Below are 18,203 nucleotides of genomic sequence, written 5' to 3'. Positions count from 1 at the left end.
CCCAAATTAATATTTTTTATTTTTAAAGTTTTGGCCTTTAAAATAAAAAGGAGTATATGTTTGATTAGATTTCTTTTTTCTTTTTCTTTTTTACAGATGGCAGATTTTTAAGATTTAGTTTTATTAACATTATTGCAAATACACTTAAAAGCAGTTATGCAGATGTTTTGCTCTTAAGCCAATTAAATTTCAAAGAAAGAGAATGGTTCTTTAACAGATAGTGATACTAAAAGTGTATGGAAGAATTAATCAGTAAGATTCTAAGCCACTAGTAATCCATTCCCAGAACAAAAATTTTACAAGCACTTATTTCATTGGTTTGCTAGTGTGATCATTTTAATCAGTTGATTTCACATTCTTGAAAAACTTGAGGCTTTCCTATCAATACCAAATGTTACCAGTGCTGCATCATAAAGGCTAGAAACAAGAACGGAAGGACTGACTACAAAAGGCCTCTAGTTTTAAACAAAAGTGGACTATTTCAACCTGACCCCCCAAAAAAGTTGCTAGATTATCATCCTTGTTATATAGGTAGGAAAATAGGATATGCACATTTAAAATTTTTCCTCCTTATGTTTTCTTCTCTGGGTATTTGTTTGTTTATTCAATAGCAAATATTTACTGATTGCATACTGTGTGCCAAGTGTTATTTAGGTGCTGGAAATACAGTGAATAAAACAAAATCCCAGAGCTTATATTTTATTGGGGGAAATAGGCAATCAATAAACAATTATACTGTTGGTCATATGTTCTCTGAAAGAGAACAGAGTCTCTGAAAGAAAACACATTTAGGAGGAAAAGGGGCATGTCTTACATAGGGAGTTCTAGGAAGTGCTTGCTAGTAAGGGGTCGTTTTGAATAGAGACTTGAAAGAAGCGAAGGAATGAGTCATGTAGATAGCTCAGGGAATTAACCTTTAATTTACAATCTTAAAAAGGCCCTCCCCAATCTGTATTTCCAGGCTTATTTTCCATAACTCACTCACCAGGTTCATGTCCCCAAAATTTTCATGGCAATTGGAAATTTCTAAATAATGTTTCCACTTGATAAAATTCTCCGAGTCTACTTTTGATTTTTGTTTTGCAGTGACACCTCATAAACTGAGAATTTTGTTTTCTTTTCTGTTTGGCTATTTGGCAGTTCTTCAAGCTAAATACTCTTAGGAGAGTACCTTTCATTTACAAGGAGCCCCAGGTTAGTAGTTCCATTTCAAGTCAGATTCTACTGTGACTTCTAGCTCCCTGTGCAGTTATTAGGTTTATCTTTTACTCCTTGACACTTTGGCTGGCACCCTATCACCTCAGAGGACTGAATGTTCTTCTCCTGAGTTCCATTTCCCTAATAGCAGTGACATCTGTCCATCTATAACTGACTTCCTTGACTTCTGTTAATTATCTATCCTACATGTGCTCAAATAAGCACCTAGGATCTTTAAGGTACTTATATCCCACTTGTCTTTTCTCCATGGTAACATAGTAATCTAATTGTAGATCTTGCCACTGTTTCTGTCCTTCAGAGTCAGCTTTTGGCCTTACTCTCATGTTCTGACATATGACCATTTCCCAGCCCTGCTGGTACCTGGAACCATGACTTCACTTTTCTCTGACCCAACTCCACTAACTTTCTAAGCAATAGGACATCATTCTATGAGATTCGGTTTTTAAATTTTTTCCTAGGAATAAACTTTTTTATTTATAATATAGGAAAGATATTATTAAGATTCTTAAAGAACAATAAGAGAAATAGATAAAAATTTGAAAGAAAAAACGATAATGTAACTAATAAATAAGCTGTTCATAGTTTTCCAGGTTTTTTAAATATATGTCTTTATTCAGATACAATTGATAATAGTTTTAGGCATATATCATAATAATTCAATAATTGTAAATATTGCTACATGATAACCACAATTAAGTCTAGTTAACATCCACTACCATACATAATTACAATATATTTTTCCTTGTAATGAGAACTTTTAAGATTTATTCTTTTAGCAACTTTAAAATACACAGTACAGTATTATTAACTATATAGTCACCATACGGTATATTACAACCCCAGGACTCTTCACTCATTTTGCCTATTCCGTACTTCTTGCTTCTGGCAACTACCAATTTGTTCTCTGTATCTGTGAGCTCAAGTTCTTTTGTTTGTTTGTTTTTATTCCACATATAAGTGGGATCACACTGTGTTTGTCTTTCCCTGTTTGGCTTATTTCACTTAGCATAATGCTTGCATGGTCCATCCATGTTGTTGCCAATACCATGGTTTCCTTTTTTATGGCTGAATAATATGTGTGTGTTTGTGTGTACCACATTTTCTTTATTCACCTATCAGTTAACACTTAGGTTCTAGTTTTAATTTAAATCTTTGCTATTATGCTTACATAGTTGAAATCAGAGAATAATACTTTAAGGTTTGGAAGGATACACTGATTTTTCTTTTTATGTGTTCTTAAGTAAGAACACTTTCTACTCTATCGTTTAAACTGTCTTGCCATAAATTTCTCAAAGTGATTTTAGTTACCATCTATTCTAAAAATATGAAAAATAAAGTTAATTTTTGACATGAATATACATGTAAACCACTGAAACCTCAGTACCTTCTGTTATGACATATCTAAGATGTAACTTTTTAGGAATAAATTTAACTTTTCAGACTTTATTTATTTTTTAAAAAATGCACATGTGTTTTTCTCTTTAGAAAAGCACACTTAGGCTAATTAGAAAATAGAAAAATGTACTTTGATGTTTTAAAACATTTAAAGTCATTTTATATCTACTACTTACTCTGTAAATTTACAAACAGTCTTTGTTCAGAAGCAATAGAATTCTTATCCAGGATGTATAGTGTCTGAAAGAGAGAGCCAAGGTTCTATTGCCTTGCTTTGTAATATAGAGAAGGCTTTTTCAAGGGCTTCCTCAAAGTACTCTACCCTCTGGAAGTGAATCAGGCAAATATGTTGCTCAGAGAATTCTGCCACTAAATGAGCCTTGGAAAAGTATGTTACAGAGGACAGATTTATTTAAACTAAACCATTTAAAATTACTAGTCAGAAACACTATCAAATCTTATGACAAAAGTATAATTGGTAAAACTATTTCAACTGTTAATGAAAATGCAGTTTTTCCCTTTAGTAAATATGGTCTACAATCTACATAATAAAAGATGTCTTTTGGAAATTTTTCAGCTGAACTAGAGAATGGATAGTTTGGCTTATTCAGATGTGTTCCATATATCATCTTTTAATTAATTTCTTCTTGAGGAAGAGCATGTCTTAAAACTTTTATCTCTATTACCTTAATATTTATTTAAACATTCCATGAAAATATGTTCTTAAAATATGGATAATTAGAAGAAATAATCTCTTTAATAATTACTTTTCATTTGATCATATTATAAATTGAAACTTTAAAGGTTTAGAATTTACTTCAGTAAATATGATTTGGGATTCAGTCTCAATAATAAAAAGGGAGATTTGTTTATTTATATACTTATTTATTTTACAGATTATTCACTGTTGCTCTGCCAGCATTGTCTGGAAATAGCATTAGTTATTTGCTTCAGGTGTTATTATCCCATAAGCTCAGGAGTCCTCAACCAAGAAGGCTGGAGCAGTAAATAGAACCAGCAGAAGCAACCCAGCCACAACAGGCAGCCTGGCCTGAGACTCCCCTTCCTGCCCAGACACAGCAGGGCTGTAGAGGAACACCAGTAGGGAAATTCCATCATACCCCCTCCAGCTAAGAGACACCTGACAGCCTGACCTGAGGACAGTGTGTGGGTTTATTTATCCACCACAGTCAAGATACTGAACAATTCTTTCATGCAAGGAACTACTCCCACATCCTTCAGCCCCCTTTGCCTGTCTCCTAAGCTCTATTAAAGTCACTGCTAATCTGCCCTCTATCTCTTAAATTTTGTTATTTTAAAATGTTACATGAATGGAATCAAATAGGATTATCTTTTTAGGATTACCCTTTTTTTCCTCAACCTAATGCTCTAGAGATTCATTTAAGATTGCATGTATCTATTGTTCATACCTTTTTATTGATGACTAGTATTTCACAGTATGAATATAGTAGTTTCTTTAACCATACACATACTGAAGAATATCTAATTGGATTGTTTTTTTATCACTGAGTTTTGAGAGTTCTTTATATATTCTAGATACTAGTCTTGTTGAGTACAGGGTGCAGTAATTTCTTCTAGTAGATTATTTTTTCATCCTTTTCACATGGTCTTTCTCACAGCAAAAGTTTTTAATTTTAATGAAATTCAGTTTATCAATTTTTCCTTTTATGGGTCATGCTTTTGGTGTTATGCCTAAGAACTCTAGATTCTGAAGACTTTGCACTATAGTTTTTTTTTTTAAGTTTTATAGTTTCATTTTTTATATTTAAGTCTGCGATCCATTTTCAATTTATTTTTGTATAGGGTTTGAGATTTAGGTCAAGGGTTTTGTTTTTGTTTTTGCCTTATGGATATTCAGTTGGTCTAGCACCATTTCTGTAAAGCCTATCCTTTTCCCATAAATTTGCTTTTGCACTTTGTTAAAAAGGGAACAAAGAATAGTGGGACAAATAGATGTAGGATTTAAACTAACCATATTAATAATTGCATTAAATGTAAGTGGTGTAAGCACCCCAGTTAAAAAGCAGAGATTGTCAGACTAAGGAAAAAAAGCAATTTTTTTGGCTATCTATGAGCACCTAGTTTTAAGCATAAAGACATACATATGTTAAAAATAAAAGCATGAATCAGAAGATTAGGTGCCTAGATGGAACTGAGGATAATTCTAAGATTTGTACTGTGGGTGATTAAGTGGTTGATAACACATGTAACAAAGAGTATGATACTGAAAGAGTCATAACTATTGGTGATGAAGGTCATAAATTAATGTTCAAATAAGTTAATATTTGAGATGTTTGCCACATATACATGTGGATATCTGAAGTATCTAGCTAGAAATGATGGATCTGGAAATTAAAAGAGTAGTTATAGTCATAAAGATAGATTTAGGAGTAATACAGATATAATTCAAATCGTAATAGTGGCTCAATAAGCATATATTAGCAAGAGGATCTTGTGGGATATTAGTATTAAAGAAATAGTGAAGTTAATGGGAAAGAACTGTCAGAAAGGTCAAAGTCCAACTCACATTTTCTGTTTTAGTTTTCTTTTGCAAGGCAAAATGATCTTATAATGATTTGGCTTAGTATAGTACAAAAACATTTCCTGTAATGTAGGTCCAAGAATGTTTCTTAAAATATCTAGAAAACAATAGCAACTCTTGTCTTCCATTTCCCCTATTGTTAATGTTTCTACTAGCACTGGAGACCTTGTACTTACTTGGATATTCAGAATCTCTTTTAGGAACACCTCAACTTAATAGCCTTTATGTCCTTTACTCTCTGGAGAAGTTCATGTTTGCTTTAGCAATGTTTATTAATTATGAAAGATTTGGCATAAACTTATAGCTTCCGCTCTTTCTATCCATATTACTTATTCGGTGGGATTTATACTAACCTTGCTGACAGAGTCTGCTTTCCTTCACAAGATTAGGTGGCAAGACAGAGTGAAGTATTGTCCAAAGAGTGATTATGCTAACAGTTAAGTAGATATGTAATGACATGTGACAGCTTGCTGAGTCCAAGAGAAAATTGCTCTTTGCATCCTGAATGGAAATAATGCTACAGATATAAATTAAAAATTTTTCAAAAGTTAATATTCTGGCCTTTTGAGCCACGCTTCTCTTGCTCAGGCCCACTTCCATGTTTGGAAGCATACTTTTCCTTCTAATGAAGCTTTCCTTTTCTGCTGTTAAAAATAATAATAATAAAAAAAAAAGTCAAATATTCCATTAACTCTTTCCTTTACAATTAAAAAAAATCAGCTGTATTAATTATCTATTTCTTTGTAAGAAGTTACCCCAGAACTTAGCAGCTTAAAACAACTAACATTATCTCACACAATTTCTATAGCTTGGGAATCTGGGAGTGGTGTGGCTATATGGTTTTGGCTCTGGATCTCTCAAGAGAGACTCTCAAGTCGTCAGCCAAGGCTGCAGTCAGTTTAAGCCTTTACTGGTACTGGAGCATCTGCTTCCAGGTTCACTCACATGGGAGTTGGAGGCCCTCACTCCTTCACTGGCTTCATTGGTCAGGGTCTTCATTTGTTCGCCATGTGAACCTCTCCTCAGACTGTTCCCTACATGGCAGCTGCTTTTCCCAGTGTAGGAGATCCTAGAGAGAGAAAATGCCTACAATGAAAACTGCAAGTTTTTTATAAACTAATCTCAGAAGTGGCATGCCATCATTTCTGCTGTATGCCATTAACCACACCGACTAACCCTGGTTCCAGATGGGAAGGTGTAAATGCCCAGTGGCAGGGATTATTGGGGTTATCTTGGAGGCCAGCTGGCACAGTTGATATTTAGTGTGTATTAGAGGTCAGGTTATATCATCAGTTTTCTTCTTTTTACTTTGCTGCATTTAATTTAGCCCATGATATGGCTATGTCATAGTATAGCAACCTCAGTGATTCACACCCAGTTTTTGTTGTGAATCTGATGTGAGGTTAATCTAAAAATTAGTTCTCATAAACTGAAGTTAATGAAATGTTTCCAATATTCTGTCTTTTTACCCTATCATCAATTTATCAGTTTTCCACAAATGCTGGGAAAATGAGAGCCAAATGTCTTCTGGCAACTATATTATTATTTCTGGTACTTCTAAGTTTCACGAAAGAAGCTGTTCTTTTTACATCTGACTGACTTCATCTTTGCCTAGGTTATTACTGTTTTAAAAAATAAATTTGAAGAGAGGATGCCTTTTGAAACCTAAGGAGGCAAGAAATACAGTTGTTACAGTATTGTTATTTGAGAAAGGATAGTGAGTCCCTTTTAAGAAGTTTGTATCAGAATTAGAAAAATACACTAGCCATTCTTAAGGTGATGATGACTGGAAGAGGAGATATCTCTGTGTGTGTGTGTGTGTGTGTGTGTGTGTGTGTGTGTGTGTGTGTGTGTGTGATAGAGAGAGAGAGAAAGAGAGAGAGGGAATAAGGTGAGAGGGAGCTAAAGAATGGTAGGACTCCATTAGATTCTGCTAAGCTTTTCTAAAATGTAAATATTCTCCTTTTCTGGCATATAAGAATCTTAGAGGTTGAGGAGAAACCTGGCATGTGTATTTAATAAAACTTCTTTGGGGACTCTGATATATGCTATATTATAAGCTATATTAAAAAGTAGGAGTGAACCTTACAAAATACACTTGAAAACTAAAGTCAAACTAAAACTCTAACTTTTTGCTTGGAGTCCCCGAACAGAAGTAATTGGGAGACAACTTGAGCTATATTGTGTTAGGCAAAGAGGAGAGAAGCTGGAGATGAGGAAGGCATCTTTCTTCTATGTACAGTTTTGCCTATGTTGGGCCCTGTTGAATTTTTACTTATGGACCAATAGCTAATACATATTTCTTTTTAACTTTTTAAAAATATTTGTTATTTATATAGACTAATATATACTAGAGGGAGCATGACACAACATTTAATTTTTTGGTTAAAATTTAGTATTTTGGCTATATATAAAAGACTGGCGTTAAGGAGTTCTTCCACTGCATCAAAGAATTCATGATTGAAGGCCAGGTTCAATATAAATTCTGTGATTTGTTTTAACTAACAACTATCATTTAAAACTGTAATTGCATTCATGAGTATAGGTTTCTTTGTAAGGGGAAAAGAGAAGGGAAAAAAAGATTTTTCATACTTGCTTAATTTTTATTTTAAAAAAATTTCCTGTATGTATTAAAAAAATTAAAGAAGCTTAAAAAGAAAGTTCAACAGATAATTACCAGAGAAAGCAATTATAAACTTAGTATAAACTCTCTTCTTTATTTATAAGAAAGAAATGCCCCATCTTGTAATATTCAAAGTTTACTTATTAAAAAGTAGAGAAGAAAAAAGAATCCTGCAGGCATTCTAAGCATGACCTATACCATTGACAGTCTAGGACAGAAATTAATCATTAGAGTTCCTGAACTATTTCAACACTTGAAGACATACCACGCTAACAATGCTTGTTTGCACAACTTTTAGTATAATATTTTAATAGTCAATTTTTTTTCATTGAAATTAAGTACAAAAATCAACTTATCATGGTTATACTGATGTGCTAAAACTAAATTATGCCAGAAGAACCTTCTGTTGTCTTTATATATCAAGTCATTGTTGTACCCATAGCTGGTCCACCTTGATTTTCAGACTCCAAGACAAGAATGGCCAAGGGCTTTCCAAAACCAAAGCAGGTATAGAAATAGTAATGAGCATATCAGCAAAATCCAATTGCTAGGACCCCAGGCCCAGCTAATAAGCCTACTTCTACTGACTCCGATCTCATCAGTTTCAGAATTTAAGGATTATGAAATTCTGGAAACTCAGAGTAGGTCCACCTAAGAGTAGAAACAACAAAGCCCTAAACCAGTGAAATCTTTTAATAATGTTGGCTTCAGTTTCTAAGTTTTATTTTCTTGAAAATTATACAACAGTCAGTTAAACAATTTTGACACAAAACTTTGGCACTATGACTATGTTAAACCTGCCAAAAAATTTGCTGTCATGTGACAATATATCATGGGTAAATGGTACTAGTTAGATTCTCATAGGCAAAAATCTGGTGTTTTTGATTCTCTGGTATAGAGGCCCTGCAGTTGTTTGAGGAAAATGACTTTGTGATCATTTAATCATAGGATATGTTTTGTTTTTATTTTTTACTTCTTTATAAATTCTAATCATCAGCAATATTAATAGACAATTTGATGATTCCTCATTTCAGCAGGGCAAGCGTGTATTCTCGCGTTTTTTGAATGCCTATCTATCCTTCTTGTGCTTTTTTGTTCAGTCATAACCTATCTTCCTTCAAAATTTGGCAAGATATCCTTGAACGTTAATTGTATTCAGATATCCTAGCTTCCTTTCATGAACTTACACATTCTGTTCCTCTTTTGATGTCTGTTTCTCATACTATATTTGTTCCCTTTTAATATTCCTCATGTAGTATTAGTATTCCTCAATGGTGAATATTTGTTATAGATATTCTTGTCTCATCCTTTTGGTTAAAGTAAGGTCTTTTCTTTGTATTAGGAACAGTAACTTTCCCACAGTACTAGGGTGAACTTTACAAATAATGCCTCTTCAACAAGGTTTTATCATGACTCTTAGAAAGGAAGAAGGCCTCCTTGGATATACTTGCTGTGGCCACTGAAGGTAGTACTTAGGAGGGTGGAGTTTTGACTCCTGTAATACCTCATTTAGAAAAGTGGCTATCTTTAATTGTATGAATTTAGTCATCTTCCCTGGAGCTGCCTACCCAGAGCAAATATGTCAAACATCCTTCAAGTAAACTCTGACCCAGTTTTAGAAATCTTGGCTAGTTTTGACTTAGGAATTCCTTCCTTTAGATGATATTTTAAAATAAGCAGAAGATGCAACACATACACATTCATTGTATGAGTTACATTTAAAAAAATACTTAAATATCCAGTATCACATAATATTTTCAAGTTTTTAGAAATATCTGCTTTTAGTTTATTATTTAGCAAAAGGTTTACTGTTTTGAGAGACATTTTTAAAAATTGCTTTAAAACGATCCCTTTTAATTAAAATCTACTTAGACTTTGAGACCTGTTGTGCTTAATTTCTAAAGTTTAACTTGTTTGTTTTTCACAGCAGTATTGCAAACTCAACATTCTCCAGTCTAGTTATATAAATTGTCAGAATCATAGTTCATTGTTATATCTTATATTTATTTAAATATATCAATAATTATTAATATAATTGATAATTATAATTTATAACTAATTTATAACTAAACTTAATTATAACTTATAAAATATACCAATATATAATTGTTTGTAATTAATAATATGTTAATATAAATTACATATTGAATATATAATAATTATATATTTCACCAAATGTTTTATTTTACCAGAGTTTTACCCTGGAAGAGAAAAATAATATTTTATATGAGCTTTCATTATTTGGTAAATTATGTTAAATATTGCAGAAGTTGGAGATAGTCATCTAGGATTAAATAATTACGGCTTTGTGTTGTTTTTCCTGCTAGAAGAATGATTATTAAGAACACTTAGCTCTATTAAATAGTGTGTGATACCATGATTAGCCTTGGTAAAATTAATTTATTTACTTGTTTAATTATTGCTGCTTATTATACTAAGAAATTAATTAAAATTATAGTATAGTTATAGTGGGTAAATACGCAGACTGTGGTCCCTGACTGCATAAGTTTAAATTCCTGTTTTGCCGCCTGTTAGCCTCATTTTCCCCATTTGTTAAGTGGAGACAATATACTACATCATAAGAGTTTTTGTGAAAACTAAATGCACACACATTATAAGCATTTACTATATGGTAGTATTTTTACTAATAACATGTTTATTTTTCAGTAAATTCTTTTGAGAAAGATGGAAAAAAGTTAAATTAATAAAATATTTGCAATAAAAAGTCATAGCTATTCTAATATTTAACTAGTTCTAGGAAGCTATTCCGTTTTTTTAATATTTTTTAAAAATAGCCTAAAAGTTGGTTTTTATATTTAGTAACCTCGAATATTATCTCACTCTCAAAGTATTTTTAGTGTATAATATAGTATTCAAACATAATTTATTATAACAGCTAAATTTTCTGATCCATAAAATGCATAGTGATAACATTTAAGCCACAGGTTTATTTTGAAGATTAAATGAGATAATACATTTGAAAAAACCTTTGGAAACTGAAAGTGCTTTAAATCTCGTCTAAGTTAACCATGAAACTAATAGACACATTATTCCATTTTGCCAAGGGTATCTTAAATTAACTAACTTTCATTATTAATTTAGTGTTCAGTGCCCAAAGGGTAAATTTCATACCAAGGTCATATGAAAAAGAGTAAATGCCTCCCTAAATTTTGAATCCTGGGTATCTCTCTTACTTTACCTTAGTCTTGACCCTGGTTTATACTATTTTACAGACATTTTTGTCTTGCTAGACGATAGGCTCAGACATTTTTGTTGATGACGTACTACTGCTGAAATAAAAATAACCCAGAGTATATTGGTAATTTTATATTTTCAGTTCTGCCTACTGTGTAGTTAAAAACTTAAGTATATAGTAGAGTTTTCTTTTTTGAATTTCGCAGATTAATAGAATTAATTTCTGAGTTATATGCAGGCAACTCTAAAGTTGTTTGCTGTCATTGGACCAGATATCACACCTGCCTAGCATATTCTTCACACATATGGGATCCAGGAAGTTGGGAATTGATAGAAAATTGTGTTACTTGTAACAGAGTTAAGGCAATATGGATATGGTGAGCTCTGTCACCTGGAATACATTTCTCAGAGCAATATAGCAGATCATTTACTTATTTAGCAAATATCTTTGGGACCCCAATTTTGTGTTAGGAATATAATAGGGAGTAAGAAACAATTAAACTAGCTATCTCTATATTAGTGATTTATGACAAGAAAATTTTCTACTCTAAATTATAATTTATATCGTAATCAACGTCCCATTTCGATTAGACTATTCAAACTTTTTAGCATGATCTTTAAGATTCAGCATAATCAGGCATTTTTCTACCACAACTTTAGTACCAGCAGCATCTTTTTCCTAAAAGAACACCATTTCTTTTGGGAGACCTCTGACCCCTACTCCTCTCAAAGAACAGCCTCCTCTCACCATTTAATGTGAATGGAAGACATTGGAGGGTTTGAGTAGGGGGAGTGTGTGGCAAGTAGCTTATCAGCTCTTTTGAGGAGAGCTCAGAGGCAACAGGAGTAGAAGTATGAAAACCAATTGGTAGGCTGCTTTTGTGGTAGTATAGACAAAAAATAATGGCTTAGACTATACTAGTGTTAGAAATGGTGAGAAGAAGTTAGAATAGGATCTGTTTTGAACTTAGGGCCAACATGACCTTCCTGAACATGAGGAAAAGAATAATTAAAGATGACTCCTGTTTGCTTTGGGCAACTAAACAAAAGGAGCGATAAGATGTGGAAAAAACTAGGGAAGAGCAGGACTTTTTTAGGTGGTAGAAGATGATGGAAGTTTATTTTACACATAGATGTTCAATGAACATGTTGAGTAAGGTGGAAGAGAACAGATACTTCTGAAGTGTTAGTATATGACAACCTGAAGATTGTTTGCTTTTATGTTCCTACTTCTTAGCATAGGGCCTATTACACAATAGACACAAACAAATATTGGGTGGATGGGTGGATGTATAACTAGGCATACATACATTCATACATTTGAACAAATACACTGTCCTTTGTATAAAGGAATATATATGTATAAGTAAGAATAACAACCATAATATAAAATACTTACATAGCAGTTACTCTATGCCAGGCACTCTTCTAAATGCTTAGCATGTCTTAACTTACTTAATTATCATAATATACTATGATTTAGGTTACTCTTATTGTCTTTAGTATCTCCACTTTACAGATGAGAAAGGTGAATTATAACAAGGTTAAGCAACTTGTCCAAGTTCATACAGCCATTGTGTTAACTGAAGCACAACCAGGTAAAGTTTATGAGTTAAACCATGCTGAAAAGAAAGTAGATTGCCTACTTGCATATCTTCATTGGTCTCAGGGTCTCCTAAAGTGTCTTTGGGAGAAAAATGGGATTAGTCCACTCTTTTTGAATATATGTGGATTCACACCCATACTATTTCAGTTGAATAAAGATATTCAGTTTGGCAATGGCTAGAAAACATAACGAGTAGATAAGACTCATTAGCTGGTAGTGTTAGCATTACTTTGCTCAGGTGAAAGCAGTTACTTAGATTGTACTTCAGAGTGCCCTTAATGAGTACAGGAAAGAATGACTCGACAACAGAAATTACATTATGGAGATTGTAGAATAAACCAGTGTTGTTACTTTTTAAAGATTTAGTTTAACTTAGTTTATTGCGGTTTTAGTCACACAGGAGTTTTTATTTTCTAAGTAGTCAAATTGGTTTATCTTTTTCTTAATGATTTCTAGGTTTGGGCCAAACCTACAAAATCTTTCCTTATCAAAAAGTTATAAAGTTGTCATCTTGTATTTACTTCTAATACTTTTTCAATTTTGTTTTTTAATGTAATTAATTTTCTATGTAGTATGAAGGTATAATCTGTTTTCCAGATTTCTAGCTAATTATTTCAATACTTTTTATCAAACAGGACATTTTTCATATTTTAACAAAATCTATTTATATTCTATAGTGCTTTATAATTTTACTTCTGATGCACCACTTCCTAGCTTTTGATATAAACCCAGCATCTTGGCAATCTATTTTCTTGCCCTTAGTTCAAGCACTTTTAAAGAGTAGAATACATAAGTCCCCTCTCCCTTTTTATGGGCTTTCAATCGAATCATCTAAAAATAATGGCCTTTTTGTTGTTTCTTCCTTTCCAATCCTTTGATCTTTTATCTCTTTTCCATGTGTTATTGAGGTGTCTGGAACCTCAAGTAGAATGTATAGAAAGCATGATAATGGGCGTTTATCTCTGGTCTCTTGAGTTTTTAAGGGGAATTCTTTTAATATTTCACTGTTCCTTATGATGTTTACATAGAGGTTTTTTGTTTGTAGATGTCATTTATCAAATTTGAGAGCACCCTTCTGTTCCTGGTTTACCAAGAATTTTCTTTCTCTTTTTATTTTTAATTACAAATGACTTTTAAGATGAAAACTTTTTTTGCATTGATTTTCATAAGACTTTTCATCTTAGATTTATTATTGAGGTGAATTGCATTATAGATTTTTTAATGTTGAATCAACCTGAATAAACTTGGTAATGATATATTCTCTTTTTAACACTGCTGATTTGGGTTGTAAATATTTCTTGCTTAGGATTTTTATATTTCTGTTCATGAGTGAGAATGGGCTGTAACATACCTTTCTGTAATGCCCTCGACAGGTTTTAGTATCAGTGTACTAGCTTCATGAAATGAGATGGAGATTGTTTCTCCTTTTTTCATTCTTGGAAGAGTTTGAGTAAAAGTGGAATTATCTGTTCCTTAAATGTGTGGTAGAGATCACTGGTAAAACCAAAGGTGCTTGGTGTTTTCCTTTGTGGGAAGATTGTAATTACTGATTTAAATACTTTAATAATCGTAGACCTATTGAGGTTATTTTATTTCTCTTTTATTGAGTTTTGTTAATTTATGTTTTTGTGGAATTTTCCACTTAGTGTAAATTTCTCAATTTATTGACATAAAAGTATTCACAATGGTTTCCTATTATCTTTCTAATCTTGTGATGACGATCCCAGTTTTTATTCCTAATACTGTTTATCTGTCTCTTTTTTTCGGTCAATCTGGAGGTTTATTTAATTTTACTAGTTATTTCAAAGAACCAATTATTAGCTTAATTGATCAAACTATATCTTTTTTTCCAGTTTCTTTAAATTCTGTTCATATTTTTATTATTTCCTTCTATTCTGAGTATTTTATAAGTATTTAAAGATATACATTTTCCTATTCATTTTGTGTATAGAATGAAAATCGACAATTATTATTTTTAAAGTGGAAAAAAGATCTCATTTTGACTTCTAAATTGCTGCTGTCAATCGTGACTAAATTTATGTCAAATAACATTATTTTGCTGTGCACATAGGAAAATCATACTTACCAATGTTGTCTTAATGTCATCTTCTTTCACATAGAATTCACCTTTATTCGATCTTATTAAACAAGTGAAGGACCGAGAAGGACCAGCTGATCACCTTGAATCTGCTTGTACTCTCAACCTTTCTCTCCAGAATAATCATACTGCAGCAGATATGTAAGTAGAATACATGTTATGTTATCCATTCTACCTGCAAATCAATTTTGAGCATAGTGTAATACAAGGTATTATACAGAGCTGTAGGGAGTAGAATTTTGAATAAGACATTGTTCCTTCTTTCAAGAAGCAGAAATATAAGATACATGATCCAAGTAAAGGCCATATAAAGTGGCACAGAGTGCTACCAAAATCACTCAGGTTTGGTATAATGAGGGCAGTTTTCATGGCAGAGATGGCAATTTAGATAGGCCTTATAGGTGGACTAGGATTTCAGCATGGAAACTGAAGAGGAGGAAGGAGACAGAAAAGTGTTCCAAGAGGCAGGAATGACATGAACCCCAAAGCACAGCAGCCAGTAAAGTAGGAAACATTTTTTAGGGAGTGAATGAAGCATAGGATAGTCATAGGGAGTGGTATGGGATATAAGACTGAAACAGTTGGTTATTATATATGGTGGTGGAAGAAGAAAGCAATATTATTGAGGGTTCACTGTGTTTCGAATATTTGCCTAATACTTCAGATTCTTTTTTTTTAAAGATTCATAACAACCTATAAGGTAGTAGATACTACTGTCAACCTCAGTTATCTATAAATAAGAATTAGAGAAATTAGGTAACTTGCCAAAAGTTAGCAGAAATCAAACCCGAGCAATCTGACACCAACGCCCATGCTCTTAAACTTTGTAGCTACACTAGCTTTCATGAAAATGTGCTAGTGTTACTGTTTTTGTTTAGTTCTGTGTAGGAATTGACATTACAGTGTTCTACGATTATTGCAGGGACTCTATTTTCCAGAGGTGCCTTCACATATAAATTTGTTTGCTAGGCAATACCATTAAATAAGTCAAGCCTTATCTTTTTCTTTAATTCAATGAGCAGTTGTCTCTTAAGTGTCAGGAAGTGTCCCAGGCAGTAGGAATACATAGGCAAGTAAGATGAACTAAATCCTTCTCCTCATAGAGCTTACTTTCTGGAGGAAGGAAATAGACAGTGAATGAGTAAACTAATATGTAAGGCGATTTTAGAGTATAATAAGTTTTGTAATGGAAACAATTAAAGTGATGTAAAAGAGAGAAACAGAGTGATAGAATGTTTAGGGGAGCTTTCTCTGGTGAAATGATATTTGACCTGAGACCTTAAGGACAAGTGAAGGCTGACGAGGCAAAAATCTGCATGTGTATTTCTGGCAGAGCAAATAGCAAGCGTAGTGGCCCTAGAACAGATGAAATTTAGCTGGTCTGAAGAACAGAAAGAAGAGGAAAATGGTACAAGACGAGATTGGAGAGGCAAATTAGGGCTATACATTGTAGGTTCCCAGAAGCCATAAGTAGAAATTTGGACTTTAGAAGGGCATTAAGGTTTTAAGCAGGGATACAATTGCTATAATTTGTATTTTTAAAGGGCCACGTTCTGGCTGCTATTTAAACTGCAGGTGCAGTTGGAGGAAGGGAAGGAACAGGGCAAGGAAGAAAGTATGAAGACCAGTTTGGAGTTGATTTCAGTAGTTCAAGTGAGAGATGTAAGTGACTTGGTCTAAGATATATCAGTAGAGATAGGAAATGGAACGATCTTGGACGTATTTTAGAGGAAGATTTAATAGGACTTCGTTTTTCATTGGGTTTAAAAAACTAGGAAAAGAGAAATAATAATAGTTAAAAATAATTCCTAGGTTTTGACTTAAGAAGCTGGATATAATGTAGAGCTATTTATTGAGGTGGGAATAACAGAAGAAATCAAGAGCTCCGCTTTGAGATTCAGTAGGTAATTGAAGTCCAGTAGGTAATTGAATATTTGTATTTAGAACTCAAAGGAGACTAACTTCTGCCAAAATTAAGCGAGTCTACAATATTTTCAGTTAGTGAATTGAAGGGAAAAACAAAGTTGATAGTAGTCTAAACCCTGGTACTTATGAAATAAGTCATTATGGTGGTGATTCCTTTTTCCTAGTATACTAGTTATAATATACCACATGTAGTAGAAACATCCATAGTAAGATGCAAATCCTACTTCCTGCTCAGAATCATTTCTCAGCTACTAAAACAAAATTAGAAAGTAGACCTGAATTATCCCGTAAAATAAAGGGCAACATAGAGCAGTAGAATGTCAGAAAATGAGAGATAAGATTTACTGATATCTCTGCCTTGATTATTGTCTGACATATTTAGTATTCAGTGTAAATCTGCCTTGATAATATTCTCTAAAGTATTAATTAATAGAGTTCGGTACTAAATAACTTAGATGGGTGTATATATGTGTGTAACTTAAGTCTTACATATATATGAACCTGAGTTATCAATGAAGCACTTTTAAGAAGAAAAAGAAATATGACAATACTATTTTTGTATCAATGACTTGTTCTTTTAAGCTGGAGTAATTTTATTATCTCAATTTTGCTATGATTTTTAAAATCTAACATATATACTATATAGCTTTTAATAAGGCAGTGATTCCCAGGAAAAGCCACTTTTTAAAGTAGGGTTAGAAATGATAATAACAAGCTTAGTTTTCCTATTAAGCTTGCTCAAAGAATTTGGTATAGAATAACAGATTAAATAGATAAGGTGTGTTTGGATGCATGTATACAGCCATGTGTGTGTATGTGTGAAAGAGAAAGAGAGAGAGGGAGAGAAAGAGAGCAAGAGAAGAGAGGTTTTTAGCAAACTGCACATGAAGACTTTTCCTTTGAATATATCCAGGTATCTTTCTCCTGTAAGGTCCCCAAAGAAAAAAGGGTCAACTACACGTGTTAATTCTACTGCAAATGCAGAGTCACAAGCAACCTCAGCCTTCCAGACTCAAAAGCCATTGAAATCTACCTGCCTTTCACTCTTTTACAAAAAAGGTTAGTAGATGATTACTTTCAAGAGTGTGGACTCTGCAACCAGGCCCACAGGGTCCAAATCATGCTTCTTCTGCTTATTAGGTATGACCTTGGGTGAGTCCACTTTATATATTTCTTTATGCCTCAGTGATAAATCTTTTTTTCTTTTTTTCTTTTTTTTTCCAAGTCAGAAATATACTGAGCTTTATAGGTATATTGTAAGGCAGCCCTTACAAAAGCAGTGGTTCCAAAGCGTTTTCCCCAGCCAGCAGAATTCTAGTTCATCTAGAAAGTTGTAGAAACTCTAAGATGAGGCCAAAAAAATCTGGCAAGTCTGACGCATGCTGAAATTTGAAAACCACTGGGATAAATTTGTTAACTAAAAAATTTTGATTACCTTATGCAAATCTTTAAAAGGTGCATTTAAACCAAGGGTGTTTATAGGTATAGTGGATGGAGGAAATTTTAATTTTCTGGATTCCTTTTCTCTAAATCTGTATTCCAATAATATTTTTACATACTCTTTAAGTAAAGTTCTTAT

At 32.8% G+C, this 18,203-nt stretch overlaps 1 protein-coding gene across 2 annotated transcripts in view; it reads left to right on the top strand.

Annotated features, from left to right (window-relative positions):
• RB1 (RB transcriptional corepressor 1) overlaps positions 1-18,203 on the top strand; it is a 122,612-nt gene that overhangs the window by 89,395 nt on the left and 15,014 nt on the right. The window contains exons 18-19 of one of the 2 annotated variants that reach the window (XM_036228587.1): positions 14,721-14,839; positions 17,556-17,683. In XM_036228587.1, the coding sequence (XP_036084480.1) occupies positions 14,721-14,839; positions 17,556-17,683 (247 nt within the window). Of the gene's footprint in view, positions 1-14,720; positions 14,840-17,537; positions 17,684-18,203 lie in introns of both variants that reach the window. The other variant, XM_036228588.1, reaches the window with a different exon arrangement.

The sequence above is a fragment of the Rousettus aegyptiacus genome, unplaced genomic scaffold (assembly GCF_014176215.1).
Source record: "Rousettus aegyptiacus isolate mRouAeg1 unplaced genomic scaffold, mRouAeg1.p scaffold_m13_p_11, whole genome shotgun sequence".
Taxonomy (NCBI): Eukaryota; Metazoa; Chordata; class Mammalia; order Chiroptera; family Pteropodidae; genus Rousettus; species Rousettus aegyptiacus.
This window is presented reverse-complemented; position numbering and strand designations above follow the sequence as displayed.